The sequence below is a fragment of the Pungitius pungitius genome, chromosome 3 (assembly GCF_949316345.1).
Source record: "Pungitius pungitius chromosome 3, fPunPun2.1, whole genome shotgun sequence".
In the NCBI taxonomy this organism is placed as follows: Eukaryota; Metazoa; Chordata; class Actinopteri; order Perciformes; family Gasterosteidae; genus Pungitius; species Pungitius pungitius.
In genome coordinates, this window is record NC_084902.1 from 14,803,332 (window position 1) to 14,829,191 (window position 25,860).

General features: G+C 45.6%; 2 protein-coding genes across 3 annotated transcripts in view; both read left to right on the forward strand.

Moving 5' to 3' along the window:
- gab2 (GRB2-associated binding protein 2) overlaps positions 1–21,990 on the forward strand; it is a 30,027-nt gene extending 8,037 nt beyond the window's left edge. The window contains exons 2-10 of one of the 2 annotated variants that reach the window (XM_037462366.2): positions 4,633–4,933; positions 14,379–14,607; positions 16,177–16,772; positions 17,487–17,584; positions 17,781–18,060; positions 18,185–18,275; positions 18,422–18,524; positions 18,642–18,764; positions 18,877–21,990. In XM_037462366.2, coding sequence (XP_037318263.2) covers positions 4,633–4,933; positions 14,379–14,607; positions 16,177–16,772; positions 17,487–17,584; positions 17,781–18,060; positions 18,185–18,275; positions 18,422–18,524; positions 18,642–18,764; positions 18,877–19,020 — 1,965 coding nt within the window. In that variant the 3' untranslated portion in view covers positions 19,021–21,990. The remainder of the gene's footprint in view (positions 1–4,632; positions 4,934–14,378; positions 14,608–16,176; positions 16,773–17,486; positions 17,585–17,780; positions 18,061–18,184; positions 18,276–18,421; positions 18,525–18,641; positions 18,765–18,876) is intronic. The other variant, XM_037462374.2, reaches the window with a different exon arrangement.
- Positions 21,991–23,527: 1,537 nt separating this feature from the next.
- zmp:0000001236 (mastermind-like protein 2) overlaps positions 23,528–25,860 on the forward strand; it is a 32,885-nt gene continuing 30,552 nt past the window's right edge. Inside the window, exon 1 of the mRNA XM_037466269.2 lies at positions 23,528–25,048. Within this exon, the coding sequence (XP_037322166.2) occupies positions 24,638–25,048 (411 nt within the window). The 5' untranslated portion in view covers positions 23,528–24,637. The remainder of the gene's footprint in view (positions 25,049–25,860) is intronic.

Genomic DNA, 25,860 nt, shown 5'->3' on the forward strand with positions numbered 1-25,860 from the left:
TATGATGCGCCCACTATTCAGGCCGTGGTCTTGACTATGTCACACCCTGCTTGGACTTGGACTTGGACTCTGGATATTTTTTGATTTGACAAAATAATAAACGTATAGCTAACACAATGTTCACTAAACACAACAAGCCCTATATTAAGTTTACATAAACCATATACAAAAGATTAAAGCTGAATTAAAGAACTCCCTGAGTTGTGCTTGTGTGGAAGCACAAACTGCACTTGGGCTTCTGGGTGTCCTGACTGGCTGCAATTAAACACCAGAGGACCCTTCCCCCCCTCGACTATGTTTTCTCCCCCCCCTCCTTTATTGTCTCTTTGCTCTCGTCCCAACCCGCCATCTTGCATGACTCCCACAGCTTCTCAACGCTTTTGAACGACGTTAGAGGGTCAAATTTCACAGGCAGGCGTCATTCTCGAGCATCATTGACTCCTTGCCCACGTTGGGTAGTGAGGCTGTCGATCATTTCCGCGTGGGTTTCGTTGTGTCCAATGGGGTCAGACGAACATCAGGATTTGGACTGCTCCCGTTTCTGGACCGTGAGGCCTTCGCAAAAGCCTGTCCGAGAGTGGGAATCCTCACTCTCTCAACGTAACACTTTCCACGATTACTGTCCACTCACTGGGCTATCGCGCCCATGTGGTTTTAAGCCTGGTATCTCGTTGTTTTATAGGACTTTTAGGGGTGTCAGGGATTTTTTTTTTCAGGCAAATCTCAAATTAGAAATCAATATATTTATTTATTTCTTCACCGGTAACGTAAATTCCTTTTTCCACACTCACAGGGGTTCCCCTTTATCCCCACAGAAAATATATTGTCCGGATAGACAAAGTAGTTACACCTCTTATCATCGGAATGCCAAGTAGAGTCCAACAGACACCCGAGTGCGACGGCTTTTAGAAGCCCATCGATGGGACCTCCGAGAACACCGATGGGATCACTGTCCCTTCGCCTCATGGTGATGTGTTTGTATGTCCGTGTGTGTGCGTGAGTGTGTGTGTGTGTAAGGGAAGCCTCCGGTTAGACTGCAGCCAAAGCCTTCAGCGTAACAACAGGTAAACGGCCCTGCCACAGAGTGTTTGTGCAGCTGTGTGTACTTCAGCAGCAGGTAAAGCAGAGGAGTCGAGAACAGCTAGCTGCAGTTTCCTCCTCCTCCTCTAACAGGTAAACAAGACTAGTCAAACCCGCAACTCGAATGACAAAGGTGTTTGGCTTGGATGTTTGCTCATGGGCATTTGAAAACATGCGGACCGATGCTTATCGGGCCGCCCCTGTTGACACAGCCGGCTACTCGCCGCACACTGTGCTCGGCTCTGTCGCCGTAAAAAAGGCACACCTTGGATCATTATTTTAGGCCGTAAGCATCTCCAAGTACATTAGTCTATGTAGCCAAGATACAGCAGAATGAGCTGCGTGACTTATCAGTATTTATCTCCTGAAATTGTAGTGTGAGAGTGGAGAACTATCAACACATACCAGACGATTGTATCCCCTTTGTGTGACTGTGTTTGTTTTCCCAAAAGCATCATTGTTTTGCAGGCTGCCAAAAATAGAACAAAACATGTCCACTTATCAACATGCAAAGAGACAAAAGGGATTGGCAAGACGAACCAGTTTTGATCCTATTTTTAGATGCGAACAGCAGATTGTTGTGTTACGTTTTGTTATTGAAGGTTTTTCCTTCCCCGCGTCACGTGAAATAGAGGCAGACGTGTTAACCGCTTCCACTGTGGCCTCTTTGTATCTGTGGCTGCCATCGGAGCAGGACAAATGAGAACATGGTGGAACAAGGTAGGATCAAGCCTCCATGGGGTGATTGAATGAGACGGGCTGTGCGTTCATAGATACGGATGGCTGCTCTTCTTCTTCTTCTTTAGACAGCTTCGAGCGCTGCCAGGACATTTCTTTTTATTTTTATTTTCTACACTTGACATCCCGACGGAAGTATTTTGAACGGCTTCACAAAGTTCTGCCTTTACTTTATTTTCTCATTTGCAGCCGAATGCTGAGCGCCGCTCCGCTCAGATTTAACCTCTATTTGACTTTAAGCCCTGATGTGGAAAGAGCAGCAGAACACGGCGAACAAAGAGAGCCTCATCATGTCCAGTGCTGTTTGCGGTTTATCGCTCCAACAATAATATACGACGCAGTGCTCATTTAGGGTGTGATCGGGTGGCTCACAGCCGCTCTCGCTGGTCCACTGTCCAGTCCAGTTGTTAACAAGGGCAGTGGGTCTCGGCTGAGCTCTCTCTTTTTTTTTCCCATAACAGGGATGCAGCTTAAATCCAAAGCTATGCGGGGACTTGGAGAGCTGGGAGAGTTCAGCCTAGTTTTACAGCTTCAGCCCCTCATCTTCCCAGTGCTTAGACAGTGATCGATGGGCTTAGACATGCTCTGTAGGACAGGCGGTGGGTGGGTTAGCTCATTTTGTTGTGTTCTCCTCCCCCTTGATCTACTTCACCAGGGAAGTTTACTAGATTTTGAAAGAGTGCGTGAGACAGACAGAGTGGGAGGGAGGGAGGGATAGAGAGGGAGGGAAAGCAAGCCACACTGCCAGTTGTGTGTGAAAAAGCTGCTTGGAAACGCGATTGAGACCGCCTCTCATTTTGCACGCCACATTTCTGTGAACAGCAAAAACATTTTTTTTAAAAAGGGCAAACGGGCCTCCTAAATGAGTGGTCTTCCCTCGTGGTCAAGAGCTGTGGCTGTCCTGGGTTAATGCGCCGGCCGCAGCTGAAGGGTGCCAGGAATAACCCAGCTGGGGTTGAGCTGACCTCTTGGAAATGGGCAGCGCTCCAGGTCTCAATTAAGTGATGCTCTCTTTTCCCAGAAAAGGCCATACAATTTAAATGGGGTTCACATGGAGTTTTAGCATTTTCTGTAAATGCGCCTTTAGAGCGGTGTGACGGCTGAACTGTATTTTCATGCAATAACAAACGCCACACTACAATGAAATCATTTAAAAGGTCACTTGGGTAGTTCCACTACACTGTTGACTCCTTTGGAATCTTTTCCAAAGAAGCCAACGGCCCAATGCCTGAGAAATGAGCTAATACTATTGCATCAATAAGGTCAACCTGCCTCCTGCTTTTACGAACAATGAAAAAGTCTTCCTCCTTCAATACCTCAGCAGTACTTCAGCATAACAAGGAAGATAAGATCACAATCTGCACATCCTGGGCCAAAAAAAGAGAGAAAAGTGTTACTGCTAGAAGAACTGCTAACATGTCAAAATAACGTTTTGTGTGAGGAAAGATGGATCTCGTCTGACAATATGTGCGAAAAGAGACAAATGGTTTGGCGGCAGTGCTTACAAATTCATTTAGGGAAAACCTGCAGAATTTAAAAAAGCACGGAAATGAAATACATTCCTTTAGTTGGCTTTAAAAAACGAAACTGAGAAAAAGAGAATTGTCTGACGGCGACACACGTGCTAGATGATTGATTTGATTAAGAGACACCACTGCGATGTCCACTGACAAAATGCAGGCCGGTGTAACATTATCAGAGATGAATCCATGTGTCCCAGTGCGTGTCCCGATGTCCCAATGAGTGTGTGACAAACAGCCAGCATGCACAGCACCAGCAATGCTGACCCCGAAGCAGCTAATTCAGCCCTGGAATACCGCTCAGAGGTATTGACGTGTAATGCAGGGTTGCATGCATGTTTCCATTAAACCAAGCGGGAGGAACACCTTTATGAAAAGCACAGGAGATATGCATGCTGCACGGTGTGTGTGTGTGTGTCATGGGGGGGGGGCAGTTAGCCTTGCTGCAGTGGCTGTGTTGATGGAGATAGAGGGGGCCGGCAGGATCCTGTGTGTCAGCAGCCTGCATGTGAGAGACATTGCCTGGCGGAAGTGCATCGCTGGCAGATGTCCAACACCCCCCCCCCCCCACTTCCCTTCCCTTCCTGGTCCGTCTTCCTCTTTTGTCTCCGAGCACAGAGAACACAGAGGGCCCCTTTAGAAAGCCACTGGGAAACACATATGGAAGCCACTGTTCTTCCCTTCATGCCGTTCCAGTCAACAAATACAACAGCGGTGTTGTTGGTGTGAAAATCAACACGTTGCATTGTAGCCGTCTCTCGTTTGCATCAGAACCCGGAGCGGGTGCTTCTGCTGCCTTTCATGTGGATACGACAGGGGGGTGTTCATTTACACACGTAGACCACTCCCGCCCCAAGTGACACGAGGCCGTGCACCTCACGTGGGACGGGCCCGCGGGCTTGTGATGGAATCATTCTTTCGGTGAAAGAGTTTTGCGCTTCTTTCTTGTAGTTTACAGAGGGATATAAGCACAGGAAATACGTTGGTAGGAAAGTAAACACCTGCCAACCGCCCCCACCGCCTCGCACTGCCTCCAACGCACACTGAACCACATACAACCACATGCGTGCTAAAGCACAGTAACTTGGCTCAATAGAGCAGACTTACGTTTCTCTGAGGTCTGTTTCATCAACAGTTAACATCACAACTGAGGTCCAGCTGTTGTCTTTGTGTTGCCACGGCAACATTGTGCATGGCATAGTGAGAAAGTAAACCAAATCCGTCCAATTTTTGGGCATTTTTAAACTTTTAAACAATCAACACCTGATTTTCTTATTCCATTTTCATTCCCCAGGCTTGGAAGAAACGCTGGTTCATACTCCGCAGCGGCCGCATGAGCGGTGACCCCGATGTCCTCGAGTACTACAAGAACGACCACTCCAAGAAGCCCATCCGGGTCATCGACCTGCACTGCTGCGAGCAGGTGGATGCCGGCCTGACCTTCAAAAGGAAGGAGTTCCAGGACAGCTTTGTGTTTGACATCAAGACCTCGGACCGCACTTTTTATCTCGTAGCCGAGACCGAAGAGGAGATGAACAAGTGGGTCCGCGCCATCTGCCAGCTGTGTGGGTTCAACCAGTCGGACGACAACCACGGTAGGAACCCCTGACCTGTCCTCGCTTTACCCCTCCACCGCCTCCGCTGTTACCCGTATCAAGTTGTGTGGTCCAAAGGAATTCATTAAAACTCAAAACGTGAAACTTTTGAGGTTAGCTCAGAAGTAATTTGGACAATTAATGGGGTTTTAAACTTCAATGTTCAAAAAAGTTAGTTCATACAGCAGACAGTGATGCTTACGGTATGATAATATTTCCTGTAATGATTAATTAATTAATTAATTAATTAATAATGAATTAATTATTGGAATTGTTGATTAACAGAAAATGAGTGACATCATTTATCCATTTTAATTAAATTATGAATGGTTATCTGCTTTTCTTGTTTTATATTATAATAGCTTGTAAAAACTTCAGGTGGCAAGACTTTTACACAAATGATTTACATTTTATTGGCTTTACACAGGGAACAATATGAATTAGTTATATAAGAGCATAATAAGTAATATCCTATTTCTTTAGTGGATGAATGTAATGTGGTTTCTTGTCTGAGGTCTTTAAGCAGTAGAAAGCCGAATACAATAACTCTTCCCTTTTTATCAGTCTCCCTCTGTGCTTTCTCGTGTTATTTCGAACAGATTGCATCTTAGTTTCACAAAAGAAAATCAGCCGCGGAGGTCCAGTCACATGACATCACTTGCAATTGTGTTGTTTCCCTCTTTGCTATTTTAGAGAGTGTAATGGGAACATCCCAGCCAAATAAATGGACACAGTGTGTGAGGGTGTTAGTGTTTTTTTTCATTAGTTGTTTTGTTAAAGAAGGGGTCCAACTGTTGTATTCAGGGTGATGGAAATTCTTGGTAGGGGCCATTTTGAAAGTTGACAGCAGATACAGAGGCTGAGTTTTTGTAATAGCTATGTTTTGTTTTGGTCTTTTGTGCAGTAGAAGGGCTTGTGTCGCTTCGAGGCAACCATTAATAAGAAGGAATCCACTAGTGGCATCCTGAAGGTGCCCATCAGGCAAGACATGATAATGGTAACATTTTTAAGCTTCGAAAATTGACCTTAATTACCTCGATCTGATCTCTAGTCATAAAAAAAAGAACGCATTGCAGTTATGAGATAAGTCAAAACTAAACTTCTTAAGGGTCGACTCACTTTCAGATATAATTGTCATTTTAAGATAATTTCATGGAAATTATATATTAATATTAGCATTGTTGTACACTGTAAAAACACTAAAGTGTGCAATGTCTTTGCAGCGGCTTATAATGGTCGTTAAAACCCTGCTGTTTATTCTCGCATCGTGTTGTCTGAAATGTTGCTGACATTTGTATGTAAACAAACATGCATGTTAACAGAACCGTCAACGTTGAGGTCAGCAAAAATGATCGAGGTCATGATAGTATATCGTACGAGAAGATAATAATGTTATAATGGTGACCGACATGTTCATGTTTCATGCAAGATTTTGCAAAACACACACACAACCACATCTCCTATTCTTCGTCCTTTCCTTCCAGATTGGACTCATGATGTTGTTTTCGCACGCCATCTGGCAGCTGATGGGCGTTAATCTTTGTGCACATGGTCGATCATCTGTAACATGCAATATATCCAGGTGTTTTAGTGAAAACAGCTGTGTAACAGTGCTCACAACAGGAGGCGCTCCCTCTGGGCCAGGTTTGGTAATTATCCCGGCCCTCGTCTCAAACTGTATCGACTGTAGCCGGCGGGGTGTGGCTTGGCGAACGGGTCGGGGGAGTGAGAGGGTGTATGTCATGACAGCTGTGATCGTGGTTGCAGTCCATCTCGTGTAAACATCACGTCCAAGATTTATTACATCACGTGAATTTTACTGAAACATGCAGTGCCTCTTTAAACTAAGCCGTGTGCCTTTTCCACTCTCTATTGTAGTTGCCGGTAAACTAGAAATTAGAAAAAGTGTCCCTCTTTTTGCTCTAAGCTAAATCCTAATTCTCAGGATCATTTATGTCAGAGGACTATATTTGTTACTGAAAACTGACATTGATAAGAATTACAAACAGTGTCTCAAGGCTCTAGACGGGCGTGGGAAATGTTACGCTCTTCCCTGACTCTTCCACTTCATATCTTTAAGCTTTTAAGTATTAATAGTAGTCATTTTCCATTTCCTTAAATTGTGAGCTAAACATCCTGGAAAAAAAGGGGTAATGTAGATGTTATTCTTTCATGCATCTGCTCTTCAAGGGCATGGCTGCTCAATTTACCACTTGTTCCCTATTGCGTCATTCCTGCTGTCTTAAAGGCATAGCACGTGTCCTTTGAAATAGGGTTGAATGTTCCATACTGATCAATAATCTGTGTATTACCTCAAGTAGATGGCGTTCTGCATGCACCCAGAAGCAAAGCAATGTACTGTTAACAGGGTGCATTTTGGACTCCTGAACGGAGGACCTACCTAAAAATGTTAAACTCTGTGTAAGTGTCCGCTGTATTTTGGATCTATTTTGATGATGTAAGTCTCCATGATGAGGCCATTTCTCAAGGGTAACTAATGCCAAAGACACCAGTCGTTTAATCTCAAAGAGAAATACGGTATGTAGGAGGAAGACGCACCCCACCTGCATCAGTATTCCTCCTGCGATGTCTCCAATCTGGTTCTTTCAGCCTGTGAGAATGTAGTGCTCATGGGGCCGAGCCACGGTTTCACCCCACCAACACATTAACAGTACCTTAACGCGCTGGGTGTTTATCGATTGATGCAGAAACATGTACTTTTGTGGCTTTTTGTGATTACAGTTTGATGAAGCGACTCAGACATGCGGACGGTAATCAGGGCCAACAGGGTTGGTTTGTTAGTTAATTCCTCTTATGGAAAAAGAACAAGAAGACAAGAGTCAAACGTAAGACGCACACATGCAGAGTTGTGTAGATGTTTTTTAACACACAGGCAGGCAGAGGGAAAGAACACTTTCTGGGTTCTGAGATGTATATTGATGGCATTGTGAACCCATAATGTCGACACATTTGTTCCGGATGATGCCAATTGGAAGTCCAAAGTTATCACAGAGATCAATCCGGCTTAGCTACACAATAGTGTTAAGCTGTGTAGAAATGTTTGGGTTTCTCAGAGGATTTAGTTGAGACTCTGGCTCCCTCTGTTATATCAGCACTTTGATCTGAACTTACCTTTAGTCATTCAGAGTTGGCGTCTGCTGCTGATGGGGAGCTGCCTTTTGGGACTGTGAGGAAGTTTGGCCAAGGGCAGCACATGACTGCAGTTCATTGTTGCACAACTTTCCCGTTCTTTCTGTCTTTTCTCTTGTTTCCCCCCTATATCTCTATTACACACAATTCCCCATGCATTGTCTCACGTGCACACCCCCACATGCACATTGACCTGACTGGGTTTTGGTGCTTTACAAAGCATTTGTTTAGCAATGACAGGTTTAATACAAACTATTAAAAAAAAGATCATTTAAAATATAAATTCACCTCAATTTTCAATCCTCATGGTAACCTATAATCATAGTTTTTATTTATTAATATTTTAAGATATTTGCCTCTAAATAACCAAAACTTAACAGCACCATATCTTTGAGGAAGTTCTTCTTTTACTATAAAGTTATGTAAATATAGTTTGCATACGAATAATTTTACGTAGAAAGTAGTTCCTCTGAGGTCTGTTGAATATCCCAAATGACCGGGACATTGTTTCCATATGTTTGAACGCGGACTGTTCAAGAAGCAAGTAATTTTAAATCTCTTATTTTATCCTAATCCTTCTAGAGAGAAAGAGAAACAGGCCCGTGTTTAACATGAAACAATATACACATACTTGCATGTATGTACAGTGCACATAAACAGAAACGTTCTCTCTGCGTTGGCTTCTCACTCTCTACACATGCACACGCCTGTCTCTCTCGCCTCCCAAAGTGCCCTTCATGTGCATTGATTTTTCTTTTGTTGATATAACGAGACTCCATGGCCCTGGAAGGTCAGGTTTCGGCTGCCAAAGAGCCGTCTGAGGTCCGTCTGCTACTGATGCCACCGCCATGCTTCCCGAAATACAACATGTGTAAAGACCGGAGACATACAAATCAGCAAAAAATAAAGGAACCCCCCTGCATGTTGATGCTGTAGATGTTACAGAGAAAATGGACACCACAGCCCGTCTTGCACCGACACGTAGGGCAGAGCTACTTGCTTTTGGAAATTAAGGCAATATGTCCATGGGTGTTATCGCTGCTGTTATCAGATACTGATGGCTGTGTGTGTGTGTGTGTGTGTGTGTGTGTGTGTGTGTGTGTGTGTGTGTGTGTGTGCATCCAGAGAGACCCACCCCTGAGCACATCTAATGAATGGAACATCATCTCGTCAATCATGGGCTTTGTTCGGCTTGCTCTCAGCTGTTTGAACTCCGAGACGAGGATAATCTCAACTAAGGGATGCGGTTTTTACTTGTCAGCAGTCTTCTTTTTGTTTTTTTCTTTATTGTTCCCTTTTTTTGGTGTGACGGCTCTCACACTGTTTTGTTTTCCGCCTCTTCATTTGTTCCGTTACCCTGGCTGTCCCTTGGAAAAAAACAAGTCTATATTGTTTTTCAGTTAAACTGTTGCCCTGATGGTGAGAAATGGGAGGAAAAAAGAATAAAATACTAAATCAGCATTTCCAACAGCAGGCTCAGCAGTCTTTGTCCAATAGCTACTGAAAAGAGATTAGATTTATTCTAATCTCTTTTCATTAAACCCCACATGTTGATTGTTGATTAGTACACTGAAGATGTAAGAGTTCCTTTGACTTGGTGAAATCATTGCATAAATGTTCATTTAGTCCACCCAAAACCTCTCCGCCTGCTCATTCTTGCAGAGGCAATGCAGATTTTTGTAGTCTATGTGAAATAGTGACCGACTTTAAGGATGATACTAACATTGTGTTGATTGCTTGCTTTTCACCTCAACAGTGGTTGCGCCAGAGAAACGTCAGTTAAACTGTGACTAGTGTTGGCAACACATAAACCTCTTCCAACCAGGGTAAAGCCAAAGGAATTCCACTAAATGCTACAAACCAAAAGCATCCAAGCAGTTGCGTAATGTTGTGAAATCAGAGTTTGCTGTAGAAACAAAATGCTGTTCTTCTCTGGCAAAGATCATTTTTTGACACAAGCATTAGCTGACCTTCATTTCTCCTCCTTCTTGTTCTCCTCAATCCTTACTTATTCTTGAGTGTCTGGCCATCCATTTGTGTAAGAGTCATTGTGCACATACTCGGGGTCGTATTGTGTAGCCACTTTTCATCTTCAATCCGCTCAATTGTTAAATTGACAGGTTTACTATCGGCCCTGTGGCAAAGACAATCCCTCTGATTGGTGGCCGTCTGTCTGGCCTAAAATCACATTAAAACTGCAAATGGACTATTCTGGATGGGGATATTTTGTTTGGCTGACTGTTTATATGCAGTTTAGCTCCTGTAATTAGATGTTTCTACCTGTCTTCATCTTGTATTCAGCAATTTGGAGTCCAATGGGCAGGTAGGCCTGGCTCGTCTGTCACACTGTAACACGCTGCTGAACCTAATTGGTCAGCTGGTAGCGTTGGCGCAGATAAAGGTATGACTACAGAGTTGCTTCTTGTGTTCGCGAGTGCACAGACATTTCATGTCCCTATTTGGAGCAGATTTACAGCAAGCGGAGGGCTTCCTGCTTGTTATTGATGAAGAGAGGACTGCTGCTTGTTCTAATCGTAGGGCTAGCCGAAAATTGTTTCCTGTCTTAGTGCCGCAAGATTTTAACTCGTATCCGCCAAACCAGTATGTTAAGGTATGTTTAGTCTTTCATTTGGAAGATGACACAAAAAGGCAACTTTGACTAACATTGGCTCCGGCTTTGCTGTCAACAGGTGACTGAGCCAAATTTAAACACAATCAAGGTGAATTGATTCAGTGCAGAATCTAATGTATGCCACCCTAAAATGCACTGAACTCTATTGGAGGGATTGCACAAAGCACCCTGAATGTATCACCAAAGTGAATATTGTAGTCCCAGTCTCCCATTTATTATGATCTCCACACCGATCTCCCGTTTCCTCATGCATGTCACAGAAAAGGATCTCTTTTTTTTTTTTTGACACAGTCGTTTCCAAGTAACCATTTTTTCTCATTCACTCAACCTCCACCACCATTTTTTTTTCTTCATCCGTCAGTTGCAGGGCTACAGTATTTATCTATCCATCGCCTTACAGAAATGAGGTCGAAGGGTTGAAAATAAGCTTCAGCTTTAGACCAAACTCTGTAATGCACTGGCCACGACGAGCCCCGGGCCTTTGACGTGATTGATCAGCCCGGTGTGTTGTGTTGGGGGAAATTGATGTCGCAGTGTAGTCGATGGGCGATGCTCACATGATGATGCTGCTGCTGAGCAGGCAGGCGAAGGGGGGGGGGGGGGGTAATGTGATAAGGGGACGGTCCTGTGTGCCTGCTTCGCTTGACACACGTGAGCTGTTTTCATGGGACAATGACACAGCCATGTCACATGTTCCCCTTCAGGCTAACCCCCAGAGCAACAACGCCATTTTCCCCTCGTCCTGTCAAGCTCTACCTAACCCAACTCCGCTACCGCTATCATCTCCTTCATCCAGTTATGTCCGTCTCATGGAAGCCCCCCCCCCCACCATCTGCTAACCACACATGCAAATGGTCCCCCTTATGTGGCCTCCTGGGACTCCGTCGGAGGCTCAAACCCTTAACTTGACCCCCCCCCCCCACCCCCCCCCCCTCCTCCCCACACACACACACAAATACACAAATACACCAGTCACCCTCCAGAGACATATCTGAGAGGTTAATTTGCCAAACTCCTTGGAGCTGCCTCGGCCCTGTGGCTCTATATTTATCTCTTATGGAACCATTAAGCAATTGGCATTTTCCCTTGTATATTGTATTTGAAGGCACGTGGTCAAGGCGCACTCTCCATGATTATAATTTTATAGGGTATTAAAGTGGTTATCCTGATGACAAGCGTACAACTGTGTTGTTTTGAGAAGATTCAAATGCTTCCTCTTCCTGCATGCTTCCATCAGAGACCATTTCCATTCAATAGGTCAGTGGGATACTCCCTATTTTTATATCTCATTTCAGATTAGATAATCATATGTCCTCGTCTAAATTTGCCTTGGCTGAGAGGAAATGAGCACCCTACAAAGACGCTCTTGTCCTTAGCGATCCGGAAGGGTTCTAATTTTGGCCCCCTGAGCCCAGCATCTGGCTTCTATTAGATTATGGCCACGGAGCAGATGAGACATAGGTGATGTATTATGGAGCATTATTGGAAAATTGCTTGTGAACTTAGGAGTTCTTTGACCCAGAATAGCAGTATGTCGTTTTCCCCAACCAAAAGGCTCCTTTAATGCATTGCTGTTGATGGTCTGATGTTTGTTTCACAGTGAAGGAATGTCGAGGTCTCAGTCTAGTCGTAGAGAAAAAGAAGCATTTGGTAATGATGTGAACTTCGTTACTTCAAAAGATAATAATTAGCTTAAATTTGTGGTCGTGTTTGTCCCTCCCAGTTTTGTTACTTTTATATTTCATATGCAGTGTAACAAATGACTTGTACCTTTTGGTTAATAAACATTTTACCACCTAATATGACAGTTCATTAGTCAGTGGAGGAGCTATTACCAGAAGCACCTAAGGGTAAAGTTTCATATTTTGTGCTCTTTTCTCCATTTCTTTGTTGTGAACTGCCTCTTCCCAGAGGTAACATACATCATCAGACCCATTAGTGTCAGTGATGAGCCATGTAGGCTATTCCGTCAGCGGGGTGGACCCGTCTTCTCCTTCTGATTCGGACTGTCATGTGCGGCAGTTAATCAAAAACCATTTAAGGAAGGCATAAAAATAGTGCACACGCACTTCATGAAAAGAACCCAAATTACATTTTAGTTTTGAAGTTGTGTCGTCAGTATCATTAAGCCTGCATGTGTTTTTTCCAGCTCTCCACTTTGACGGGGGGGGGGGGTGGGAGGGGGACTGTCTTTCTGCAACAAATCAATATATCTACCCATGTTAGTGGTGCCCTAGTGCTCACCGCACTGGATGAAAGCTTTTACAAAGCTTTTTGCAGAGATAGGAGATGATGCCTATGGAGAGTGGAATCTCTCAGAACAATGGTGTAATTGAGGAGCATTGGAGGGGCGAGGGGGGGCTGGCCATCTCACTGATATGCACTGGCCTGGAGATCCCACAGCAGAGGCCCTTTTCCCCCTCAGGCATGGATGTGACCTCATTCAGCTAACAGGGCTTCAGAATAGCCCCCCCCCCCCAACCACCCCACATGGATACATACACACACACACACACACACACACACACACACACACACACACACACACACACACACACACACACACACACACAACAACACGATCAGACTTGTTGTTTTGCGTGTGTTTTCAGTGTTTTGCAGTCGCTGTGGTCCGTATGGTCAGCTGACGCAGAACATCAGCTTCTTCTTAAAGGGCAGTTGGACCCATAATATGCTTTGTTATGGTGTCATATAGGAGGAGAATGTTGGAGAAAAAGGAGTGAAAAGTGGGATGTTACTTTTCAGATATAATTTAAGTCAGAAGCAGTTGATTAACAGGTGTTTTCAGTCATTTATTCAACATCTATGCTTAACATACAACATAGATTTACTGTCTTTTATGGTTTTATCCTTTTATAAATTATTGTAATTTATTGTAAAATTGTTAAATCAAATGGTCATTATATGAAAATATTATTAAAAAAGAACAACTTTCATGTTCTGTACAGTGAAAAAGAGAGATTCATTCCCTCAAAAGAGGATTGGTAGAGTTTCTTTCTCTCCCTCCCATCAGCCTGTGTTGCACACAGCACCGTGGGTCGATGGATCAGTGGGCCGCCCACTCTCTCCTCCTACAGCTCAGTGTGCGCCTCCTCTATTTGGCCTCCTGCCTAGTCTATTTGCAGCATCCCCTTCTCAGATTCATCTTTTCTTTGTATCCTTTCGATGCAGATATCAGGAATGTGACACATAAACACAGTCCTGTGTTGCAAAACAATGCAACGCAATAAAATCTAAGAACAAAGAACATCTACACTGGTCGGAAAGAACAACAGCAATCATGGGCTCTTGAATCGCTTGTACCCTGCGGCACAAATGAAGCCGAAGGATTCTGTTTTCTCTCCTCCCTTGAGACTGATCCCTCGTCTCTATTGATCAGACTGCAGGCTGAAACCTACTGAACACCAGACTCCATGCAAGGCAAGGTCATGTAGAGGCTTAAAATCCTCAAATGGATTACACGCTGCCCTTTGACTTCAAGACCTGTGACAACAAAAGGAAAATGTTGAGAGGATGTTTTTTGGTAAATTGCTTCTTTCTGTAGAATAACATCATGCAGGTTCAATCATTAAATATCTAGATGGAAAAGAAATATATAAATAAAAAAGGCCCATGTTTTACTCCAATTTCTCCGCTCCGCAGATGGCAGGTTACACCATATGCCCCGTTCTGTCGGAGCAGATGTCACCGGCTCAATGGCTCCGCTGACCGGAGAACGCAAGTCCTCGGCCCCCATCCACTCCAGCCAGCCTGTCCTCTTCACCTTTGATGTGCCTGTCCGCCACACACACCACAGCTCGCTGCCCAACAGTGCACCCCAGGACTACCTCCTCCTCCACCAGTGCATGAGCAGGAAGACGGAGAGTGCACGGTAAAGGTCTCGACCCTCTGGCGTCCTGTGTCAGTTTCCTGTTATCCTTTAATGCAGGTCAACGTACAGGTTTACGGCGCTTCCTCCGTTTAGATTCCCCCAAGGGTCAAAACTTCTGTTGTTGGGGAAAATTGTGTGTGTGTGTGTGGGGGGGGGGGGGGGGGGGTCTTAGCATTGTGGAAATGTTATAACGTTTTTGATTGCGGAAGAACCCGTTTTTAACAAAAATATTAAATTGAATAATATGGCAATATGGGTACTATGACCATCCTGTTTTATTATTTTAAGATGAAATGAGTGATTTTGGTTACTCCGCTCTGTTATCCCAGCTATAGGCTGAGTGGGAGAACAAAAGAACCGAGTGTTTATGTGAAATGCACTCCTGAGTTTTTCATTAACATTCACCTCACCGCCTGCCGCCGCCATGCCCCGCTTCCAAGAATCAAAAGGCAGCCTAAATAATGATGCCATTCAGCAGATAGCCGGCACAGTAGATGATCAATGAGGTTGAGGCAGCAATTCATCACTCCTATAGGTTTAGACCCGCGCGGGGTAGAACTGCCCTCTCAGCCACGCGATTTGCACATAAATCTGTGGAACTGAACCTCACAATCCATCTCATCAGCGTATGCAGATATTTCTGTCACTCCCTCGCCGGCTTCTGCTCCGTGGGTCTGCTAATTAATTAATGAATTAAGACGCAGGCTTTGATTCAGAATGAAACGACGACTGGTCCGATCGCCAATGGTATAAATGAATCTGCAGCCACGGTGCTGAAAGGCAGAGTAATGAACAAGATCGTCGATTCATTTGAAATCTTGAGGAGACGGAGGAACAATTGATGAAACACAACGTTCCGTCCGACATGAGAAGAAAGTCTGTGGGAGCAAAGCGTTATGTCAATATTAATTGTATTGCTTTTGATGCATATTCACTTGAAATGGTTCGATTTCTGATCAAGATCGATCGCCACCGTTAGAAAGCTGCAGTGCACCTCAAGGGAGATCAGTACAGACACAAAGAAACGACTCACTGAGGATATCTTGGCTTTGGCCAACTAAATCGGACCATTGCTCAGCTAACTGGCAAGAAATGTCTAAGCTGTAGGGTTGCTCTAGTTGGCACTCAAGGTCAAGCTCTACGAAGGAGCAAGAATAAATGAGGCATGTCCCTTGGGTGTCTCACCAAAGCGGAGCCACTGTGGGAAAGTCACAAATGTCCTCTCCCTGCTAACATGGCAGAAAATATGTAGACACATCAACTTTTCAGGGAAATGTTAAATAAACTCAATGTTGACAAATGTTGAAAATTAATTTAATGTGAATGCTAGAGCTGTCCAAATGTTCTCTGGAGGGGATGACAATGTGTTTTTTGTTTTTTTTACTGTGCTGTGACTCGAAATGCTACAGTGCCATCTAGTGGATATGTGCGTCATTTCATTGGTATTGTTTTAATAGGTTTCCATTGGAGTGTGAGGGAGCATTTAGGCACTGTGGGAAGTGGGGGGGCCGTACAGACTTAACGTTTTTGTATTTGTGTAATATGTGTATGCCTTTATCCATGTTGCAGGAGTGCCAGTTTCTCCCAGGCCACGCGAAGAAATCTGTTCGCGGGGAGCGACTCCGCGGTGCAGAAACTCTCCCACGGCTTTTCCCACTGTCTCAACGGCATGGGTGCCCAGTTGCACGGCTTCTACAGCCTGCCCAAACCAGGAAAACACCAGTTACCGGGGCTCGACGATTCCCCGCCGGAGGCCTGCTACATGCTCCCGCGCGGTTACAGCTCCGAGGCGTCGGCACACGGCGCTCTAGGCGACCCGGATGTGGAGAACGAGGAGGTCTACACGTTCAACACGCCCTGCAACGCCCTCGCCACCGCGCACAGCAACGAGCGAGCGACTGACAATTACGACCTTCCCACGCCGCCTGGCTCCTTCTACCAGATCCCCCGGACGTTCGACAAGAACCACAATGCCGTGACGTCCTCCAACTCGGAGTCTTCCAGTGGTCCTCCTCCCAGGCCCCCTAAACCCAGCCAGGGTTCAGAGGGGCAGTGGGGGAGTCCCCAGTCGTTAGGGAGCCAGAACGGAGATGTGGAGCCTGCCGTGTCGGTTATCCCACGCAGGAATACTCTCCCCGCTGTGGAGAACATCCGCCTGCACAGAGGTACACTGGATGCAAAAAGTGCTTTGACAGCTTTCCTGATCCGTTGTTTCTCAACGGCACTCGTTTCCTTTCGGTTGACACATGCAGATCCTTTGAAATTGCACATTTGACCTGTTTCCTGTTTTCAAATGCATGTCTGTCTGACTTCATCGGCCCCGTTCTCTTGTGGTGCCGCGGAGACTCTGTGCTTCCTCCCCCCCTCCCCCCTCCCGGCCCTCCGTCTCACTCACTCTTTCCCTTTTCCTCTATCTCTCATCGTGATGATTTAACGCCAGCAGCTGAACAGAAACAAACGGCCCAGTCCAGCAGACACTGTTCTGTTGAGACGCTAATGAAATTCAAGCCACACGGCCAGCTCCAGAATGCCTCGTTCCAGCCTGATAAGCGATGAAAAAAAGACAAACCCTCTCGCGGGCACAGTGTGCGGCCTCTTATTACGCTGTGTTCGCCGAGCCCATGCTCGGGCCTTGTATAGCCAGAGACTAGGGTGGACCTGTGACCCGTGTTACTGGGGCTACAGGCTGTTCACACACCTGTGCAGCACAGTGAAGCATTTAATAAAACGTCACTTCTGTTCTGTATGTCGCATTTAGAGATGCGAGTTTACTTTTTTCGAAAAGCTGAGCATTTTTGTCTTTTTGTGTTGGTACCAGTTCACGTGAGCAGTTCATGTCGGTTGTAAACATTGATCTCTCTCCTCGCTTCGCTTCCCAGGCTCCTCCTTTGAAACCAACAGCCATCACCGTCCCATCCATTTCAACAACTCGGGCCAGTCTGTGGAGTCTGTCAATGATGGGTTCAGCTCCTACCTGGTGAGTCCCTCTCTCCACCCCCCCCCCCCCGCCCCCCCCCCCCACAGCAGCACTCGCTCCTCAGACAAACCGCAGGGATAGGAAAGGCATCTCTCCTCCATTTATTTACTCCTATTGAGTGCTTCCGTTTCCTTTGCAATATTTGGGCCCAGAGAGTTTAAGAGAATAACGCGCTCGCTGTCTCCTTTGACGACAGAGAACTAAAGCGCCGCTGACTCGCTCAGACAGCGGCAACTCGGATGACAACTATGTGCCCATGAATCCTGGCTCCTCGCCACTCAGCGCTGCCCAGGCTGACAGCCCTAAAAATATCTACATCCCGATGAGCCCCGGGCCACATCACTTTGATTTCCCAGGATTCTCTGCAACATTACCTGCCCGTAAGGGGAGCAGCGCCTCCCTGTGTCACCGGCCCAGCCGCCTCAGTGATGTCACGCCACCACCCATCAACCGCAACCTCAAACCAAACAGAAAATGTGAGTTTTTGACCCTGGTTTCAAAGTTTCGGGTTGCGATCCAGGCTCCAACAACTGCATTGTTGACTGTTTTCACGAGGACGATGATTTTTTTGTTGACGGCGCCTGCTCTTGTTTTCCACAGCAAAGCCAACACCTCTGGATCTGAAGCACAATGGGATCATTGATGAGCTGCCATTTAAGAGCCCAGTCACAATGTCCTGGACACGGCCCATGTGAGTCTAGTATCATGTCATTCACGCTAGGTTACCTAAGGCCACTGACAGACTCTCACACACACACACATCAATTTTGATGATACAAATTCATTTCTGCCTGCCAGAAGGTAGAAGCACTCACTGTCCTTTCTGCTTCGCTTCAGGCCTGCTATGAACTCCATGTCTTCCCAGCATTGTCGACCCATCTCCACACAAAGCATCACCAGCACAGACTCTGCAGACAGCGAGGAGAATTACGTGGCAATGGTGAGGGCCGATATCCGACCAGGAGCGCAGCATTGTTTATTCATTTTGTTTTTGATGAACAAACTCGTGCCGTGCTTACTCTTTGTGAGTGAAACCTCGCTCTTTGGTCCCCATCAGCAGAACCCAGCGTCTACCTCCCCGGCCGTGAGCGGCACCAGCAGCCCGGCCCCTAGGAAGTGTGGCAACGTGGACTACCTAGCGCTGGACTTCCAGCCTGGGTCACCCAGTCCACACAGAAAAGTAAGCAGACAATTTTGTTGACTCAATTTGTTCTGCATTTCCTTTTTTTCTACTGCAGTGCAGTTTGCATCACGGCCCGGGAGCTCACTCCTGTTTATTGATCATTTCGCAGCCGTCTACATCCTCTGTGACCTCTGACGAGAAGGTGGACTATGTGCAAGTTGACAAGGAGAAGACCCAGGCACTGCAAAGCACCATGCAAGAGTGGACCGATGTACGGCAGTCTACTGAACCTGCCAAGGGGGTCAAGTCCTGACACCAACCTGTGCAAAACAATGACCTCAAGTCCAACCAAGCTGAACTCGAGCATCTCTAGTGTCTATCATCGCTATGAATACTGGTTGGCCTTGATTGAGATTGAGTGATTTGGACCAAAAAAAAGCCATAACCTATCCCACGCCTGTTCTCTGTGATGATTTTTACTGCAATGCACTGCTAACACGCAGAATATCAGGCCATATACAGGTGAAGCGTCCTGCCAAAGCCCCTCATGCAGACTGTTATAGCAGTCCGTGGACAATTGATAATGTGTACGGAAAATATCATCCTCAGCTGCCCCCCCCCCCCCCCCCTGCCCCCTCTGCAGCAGTCAAACATTTACCCATCGGCTGCCATTTAAAGGGGCAGCGGAGGCTAACTGGTCGATAACCATATTAATATAATGTAAGAGTACGCTCACTGGTCTCAGGATTGACAAGATGCACTCCAATTTTGGCATGCAGGCAGACTCTTTTTTTTTTTTTTCTCACTTCAATCTATCATTTGTGCTGAGCCTTGCAGAAGAAGTGAGGAGATTATTTTCACTGCCGGCAATCATTTCAGCTTAGCAGCGCATGTCTGTTAAGAGGAGGGGGGGAAATACAGCCTTACAACTACGGAAAGGCTTGTGTCAGAAGCCCTAACGATGACTGCAGATGGCTGATGCCTCGGTTTTAATTAAGTATGAGTGCAAACCATATTTAAAAGCTGTCGGGCTGGATGGCAGGCCAATTATTTCAGTGCCGGTACAAAGTCAGGAGCGTCTAAATGTTCAGAAAGAAGAGCGCAAGACCGACAAAAAGGAGATGATGAAGAAGAAGAAGAAGAAGAAAGAGCATCTTGTATCTGTGTTGGTTTAACTTTTGTGGGCCATTTACTTCAGCCAGTCTTCTAATACATTTCATTAAAAATTATTGAGTTGGAGGACGTAAAAAACAGAACAGGAGGTGTCCTTTCCAAGGAGTTCAGATAACCCCTCCCTCATCTTTCTCTCCCTACAGATAAATAAAGGAAAACCATGAATACAAGCTAAGGAGAAAACCATAATTACGTTTTCCTGATGTACGCCTTTGGTCTTTGATACACTACAGCTATCTGTCACCGGAGAGTCATGTGTTTTCTGTGCATAAATTATTAATAGAATGACATATTTGCAGCACAACTGTTTGTTGCACTTGTCTGAGACAAAATGTGCACTACAGTAATGTGTCAATGTGCTTTTCTTGCAAAGGCATCATGCCACAATGAAGATTTGCCAGTGATCCTAGTCACTTAACAATAGTTTAGGAAAGAATGTTTTTCTTAATTTCCTAAACTCTTTTATTTGTTTCATTTGCCTTACGTTGTTATTTAAATTTTGCCTTGATAAATTCAATTAATTCACAATATTGTTCAAGTGAGAGCCATATTGTATTTCGGACAGCTGAATGAACAGTTTCTAGTCAAAGTCCAGTATTCCATTGTGGGCTGGAACCACTAAAGGGTGAATAACTATTTGACCTTTCTATGAATTGTGTGGCCATGCAGTGAAATGGTATTATAGATTATTTCATTAAGATTTACTTCTTAATGTTTTTCTACCATTTTTACTGCTTTTTGTATTCTTTTTATCATTATTTTTTACTGAAATGTGTAGGCAGGTGATATTCATGAGGATGGGGTGAGGCTAAATTAAGCTAAGTTTGTTACAGCCTGTATTCTATTCTTTTTATATATATTTTTTTTTATTCCCAAAATTGAATTTTTATGATCTATACATGAAATGAGGAGGCTGGCAGCTGGAGTTGCGCTGGCAAAGCCCTTTTTTGGGGCGAACTGTGATTCACAAAGAGTGAGAGGCGAAAGAGAATAGTGAAGAAAAACCTGTCCGCCTCTGAAGTGAAATGGATGTGTAATTTATTATCTAGATACCCGTTGTAAGCAGGAGAGCTGTGTACGTGTCGTGGTAGATTGTAAGTGGTAGTTTGTTAAATGACAGCCTGACTTGGGTGGGATTGAAGAGACTGCTCTGATCTCCTGTCAGACTGTCACTGGGTTGACGTACTGTACTACTAGTGATCATTTCGTAACCACTGTTATTGCTACTACTGTAAACCATTTGCTGATTGCTTGTGTGTTAATTTATTAATTTATTGTGCATTTTGCAGTTGGTAATTGTAAAAAGGAACGAAAACAACAACTATCAGACAAGGAAAACCTTCTCTTTACTAACATCGATGTATGCAAACTGTTGATTTTGTGAAGCAATATGACAGACGATGCCAGTGCGATGGCAATGTGGTACAGTTCATTGTTAAGGTTCCTCTTTAAATAAAACACAAAAAACTATTTGTTAGAGCAACGATGCCATTATTCATCCCTTTTCTGCACATTCTAAATTGGTGCTGTAATGCGCACAAGTTGAAGTCTGCTGCCCCCTGTTGTGCCGTACAGCAGCTGCACCCATTGACATTGCTAAAGATACATAAGATGAGTAATGTGATACATGCACAAGAGGTTTCAGTCAGGATTTATGCCTGTACATAGAGGTGTTTTCTTACCAGACATTTTCAAATATGCAAAGCCCCCCCCCCACACACACACACACATCATTTCTCCAAGACATGTGACCAAGTTAAAAAAATATGCATTTAATGTATTATTTCTTGTTTATAGTAAAACAGTAGAATGGGTTTCTCCTGGATCTGTTAAACTGGTGTGCTTGTTGAGTGGATGTTATTGTACTTCATGATGTGACATATTTTCCTGTAATGGCTGATGACTAAAATGTTGTTGACCCATTAATACAATAAAATTGACTAATCGGCTAAAAATGTCCATGTCAAGTCCCCAATGACAGATTGACCAAGTGACTAAGAGAGGGAAAAGCTGAAAAATAAATTGTGTAATGACATTTTTTTTCTTTCCCATGAATATCTTATTCTCACCAGTGTGTCTACCTGATAAATAAAATACCCTGCTACAACGAGTGGTCTGCAAGAGTCCTGTTATAGTTATGATGTGGTGTATTCATTCAACCTCTACTCATGTATTTATGAAAACAGTATTGGTAGCCTCCTGACTAATAAAACAAAGAGGCAGGTGACCCCTCCGACGACTAGAATTAAATTAAAACCGGAGGTCGGTGCCAGGTGGCTTCACCGCACAGGGGGGCAATTCAAAAAGGGCAGCAAGGTATGTCTGTGTTCCACTGCTTCGCTGTCCTCTTTGCTTCCTCCTGTGTGGAATTTTCATGTTCTCCACACGTCTTTGTGGTTTTCCTGTGGGGCCTTCAGTTTCCTTCTGCTTCAAAAAAAAAAGAAGCATGCATCCTGTGTGTGTGAATGTCAGTGCGATTGCCTGCTAGTTTAGTGTGAACCGTGGTGTGCTGGCCTCCACTCCAAAGTCTTAATCTGCAGTGTGGAGCAGTCGTTCTCAACTGGTAGGTCGCGGTCCCGTCTCCGGTGTGTCGGGCCCTGCACGATTCATTTACAGTCTGGACGGAGGAGTCTGTCAGCGCTGCGTGCCGGGGGGGGCCAGTGGGCCACGTGTGAGTGCTTTGGGGGGGGGGGGGGGGGGGTCTCGAGGCAGCACGCGCTGCTCGTTGCGAAAGTGAGAGCGATACCCCTTAGCTTACCTAACCTTTCCTTACCTTTGTTCAGCAATACCGAAAAGCTGCACAGACGGTATAAATGGCTTGCAGTTCACTTCAGGCACAGCAGCTGCCTCCTGTTTCCAGAAAAAAAGAATGAAGGACCCTATTTGTATGTAATCTTTTCCGGGGGAGAAACAAAGGGGGTTAATTGGAACATTGGCTTGTGTAGTAGTTTTCTTCATTACAGTTCGATCGACGTGCTTGTAAATTGGTTTGTCTTTGTAGAATGTTACCTGTAAGTGGGATTTCAAATGTGCGCTGTAATTGTGCATGAATTGCTAGTTAACACAGTGAGAGTTTAAATGAGCTGCAACTTGAAATGTATTTCCACATGAACAAGGCCCAAATTGGTTGTCTGATTGTCTTGGCATTGGATGACAATTATTGTTGTGTTTTTTTAGGCAATTTTCTGTTTTGTTTGAAGGCTGCCATCTTTTTTTGTTGTTGTTAATGTTTTGCTTTCTATTCTTTCGCTGTTTTGTATTTTGAAGCCTGTTATTTTATGTTTGCTTATGCAGGGCTTTTGCAAAACTTTTACCCTGCCTTCTTGCCCATGACTACCTTATAAACCACATCCACATCTCAGTGAGATTACACTGCCTTAACCAGGTTAAATGCACAGACACGGTATCGTTAAAAACACAACTAAATATTAGTTTCATCCGACGTTGCATCGACACCACGTGACCAGGGGTTTATAGGACATTTGGTGCAACTCACTGAAACAACCAAGAATACCAAGAAACATTTGAAGCGCCTTTTACTCTTTAAACCAACTACCACAAACAATCACTTGTCCACCACGGGGGAAGTGACGCACCATCACAATGAACTACTGCTAACCTATTCCTCACGCAAGCGCCACCGCTGTCACGTTACGCGGCGCGCGCGTCGCGGGAGCGTCCCCCGTTCGCTCCACTAGGGGGCGCGATTGGACCCCCACCCCCCCACCACCTCGACATCCTCGTGAGTGTGTCATGTCAGGGGAGGAATGTTCGTACAATGAGGGTCTGTGTATTGTGGTTCCGCTATTGCCTCGGTGCGCCACACGGGCAAACGGTTGTCAATGGACTATTGGAGACGGATCTCGGTCGGTGCGCGCCACGGCTCCCCCGCGTTTCCGCTGCGTGGTTTCTGACTTGTAATTCGCCACCAGATCCTTTTAATCCGGGTGGAAAGGGAAAGAGACGGAGAGAGGACTGGAATCCAAACAAAAATGCCGTGAGTCGTGGAAGTTTCGTGAATTGTGGCGCGTTGGTCGATTGTCCAGTCCTGGCGAACTAAGCGCTCACTTGGATTTTTTTTTGTACAGTTCGCAGTCTCGATCCTTTTTTTTTGTTTGTTGTTTCAACGGACTATTTCCCCAAGTGTGGCACATTTGAGTTAAAGTAGGATGGCGTTGTACCAGGGATCTCCCCGCCGATGGAACTGAAGTTGTGCGTGCCGTGGTTTTGAATCATCCACACTGAATAGAATTCATCTGCGAGCACAGCTCGAGTCGTAAAGCGCGAGTGGATCTCTTGCAGCTGTGAATCCACGAGCTTTTTCGTGTTTGTAAATCATTTCCGTTTTAATTACAAGCCGACACCGCAGCAGCAGCACCTCCCCCCCCCCCCCCCCTCCCCAAGGAAGCGATCCCTAATACAAACCTGCAACATTGAGACTTTTGAACGCCTCCGTGGAGCCATTGTGTGAGTTTGCACTGACCTTCTCTTACTTTCCGAGCAAGTGTCGCTTCATCCTTCGCGTCACCGTAACATTCCTAGTTCTAATTGTGCGTTTTGTCTTTCAACGAATACCACTGGCTCCATCGCAGTTCCTCTCAAGTGAGCCGATAGTGCGTGCAGGGCAGTGTATTTTTTTTCCTTCCACATGGGATCCTAGCTGCGTGCACGCGTCTTGTGTCTTCCATGCCCGTGCTGTGGTCCATTAGAAGCTCAGTGGACCTCAGTCTCTACCAACTAGCCGGGGACCTGCGGGCATGGGAGAAGCGACCCCGGCTCAGTCCGCTGCAGGGGCGTTCGTACCCATGTTGGGGGTCGGTTTGGGAACCATGCCCGCCGGGGTCGGCAACGGGCCGGTGGGGGCCACGTCCAGAGGCTCCGCGGTGCCACAGCTGCACAGCGCCATAGTGGAGCGTTTGCGCGCCCGCATCGAGCTGTGCAGGCGGCACCACTCCACCTGCGAGAACCGCTACCAGAGGGGTCAGGCCGAGAGCTCGGACCGGGAGCACGACAGCACGCTTCACCTGCTCAACATAGTCCACCAGGGGCCCGGGAACCGGAAGACGAAGGGCGGCCGGGGATCGAACCAGCAACCTCCAGAGTACAGCAGGGCCAACGGAGAGCTGAAGGGCGCCGAGGGCGAGCAGAAGATATCCACGCGCATAGCGGTGAGTTTTGGAGAGACCCAGTTGATGCTTGTGCTGTTAATGAATGCTTATCATTTACTAGGCTACCAACAATTGGGATGATGCTTATGAAGAATTTGGAGGATGACACCATCCTTTACAATATGGCTGCTATTACTTGTGGCAAAGTTCAGCCCAAACATAAAGGACAGCTTTTAATAACATTGAGATATAACCAGAATTTGTGCCAATCTGCCACTCAGCTGGGAGCTGTCGTTGATGCAGTATCAATGAAATGCCATGTTTCTACACAGATTACAAGGGGCTGGGCACCCTTGACAAACAGTCGAGACTCTGTCCAACCTCACAGGACAATGGAATGGAGACCAGGTGACACAACAATGTTTGAAAACATTGAGTCACAATCTGTCTCGGCTCCTGGTCCAGCTGACGTAAAGTCAGGGCCTTGAAGTGGACGGGGTGGTGCAGGATCACTAAAGTGGTTCGCTAAGCCTTCCACTCAGAGACTATTGTCTCGGGGTCACAGGGATGCTTTGCATTTAACGGCGACCAAGTCAGCATCTCTTTGCTCTGCAGCCGATCCAAAAAGCAAATGCAGATGCTTTCTGCTGCGTTAAAAAAAACAACACACATTTAAGATGCACACTACAGAAGAGTCAGTTTGCTTTGTGTCGAGTGAATTACTAAATTCTCAAGAGGATGCCACCTGCCATTGAACAGGGTTTTGTCAAAGAGTTTGTTAACAGCACGGTTTATTTTAGTTTCTGAGCGATCCTGTGTCACGGAAGGAGCGGTGTGACCTTATTTGGAGCATCTTCAGAGAAAAGGATGTT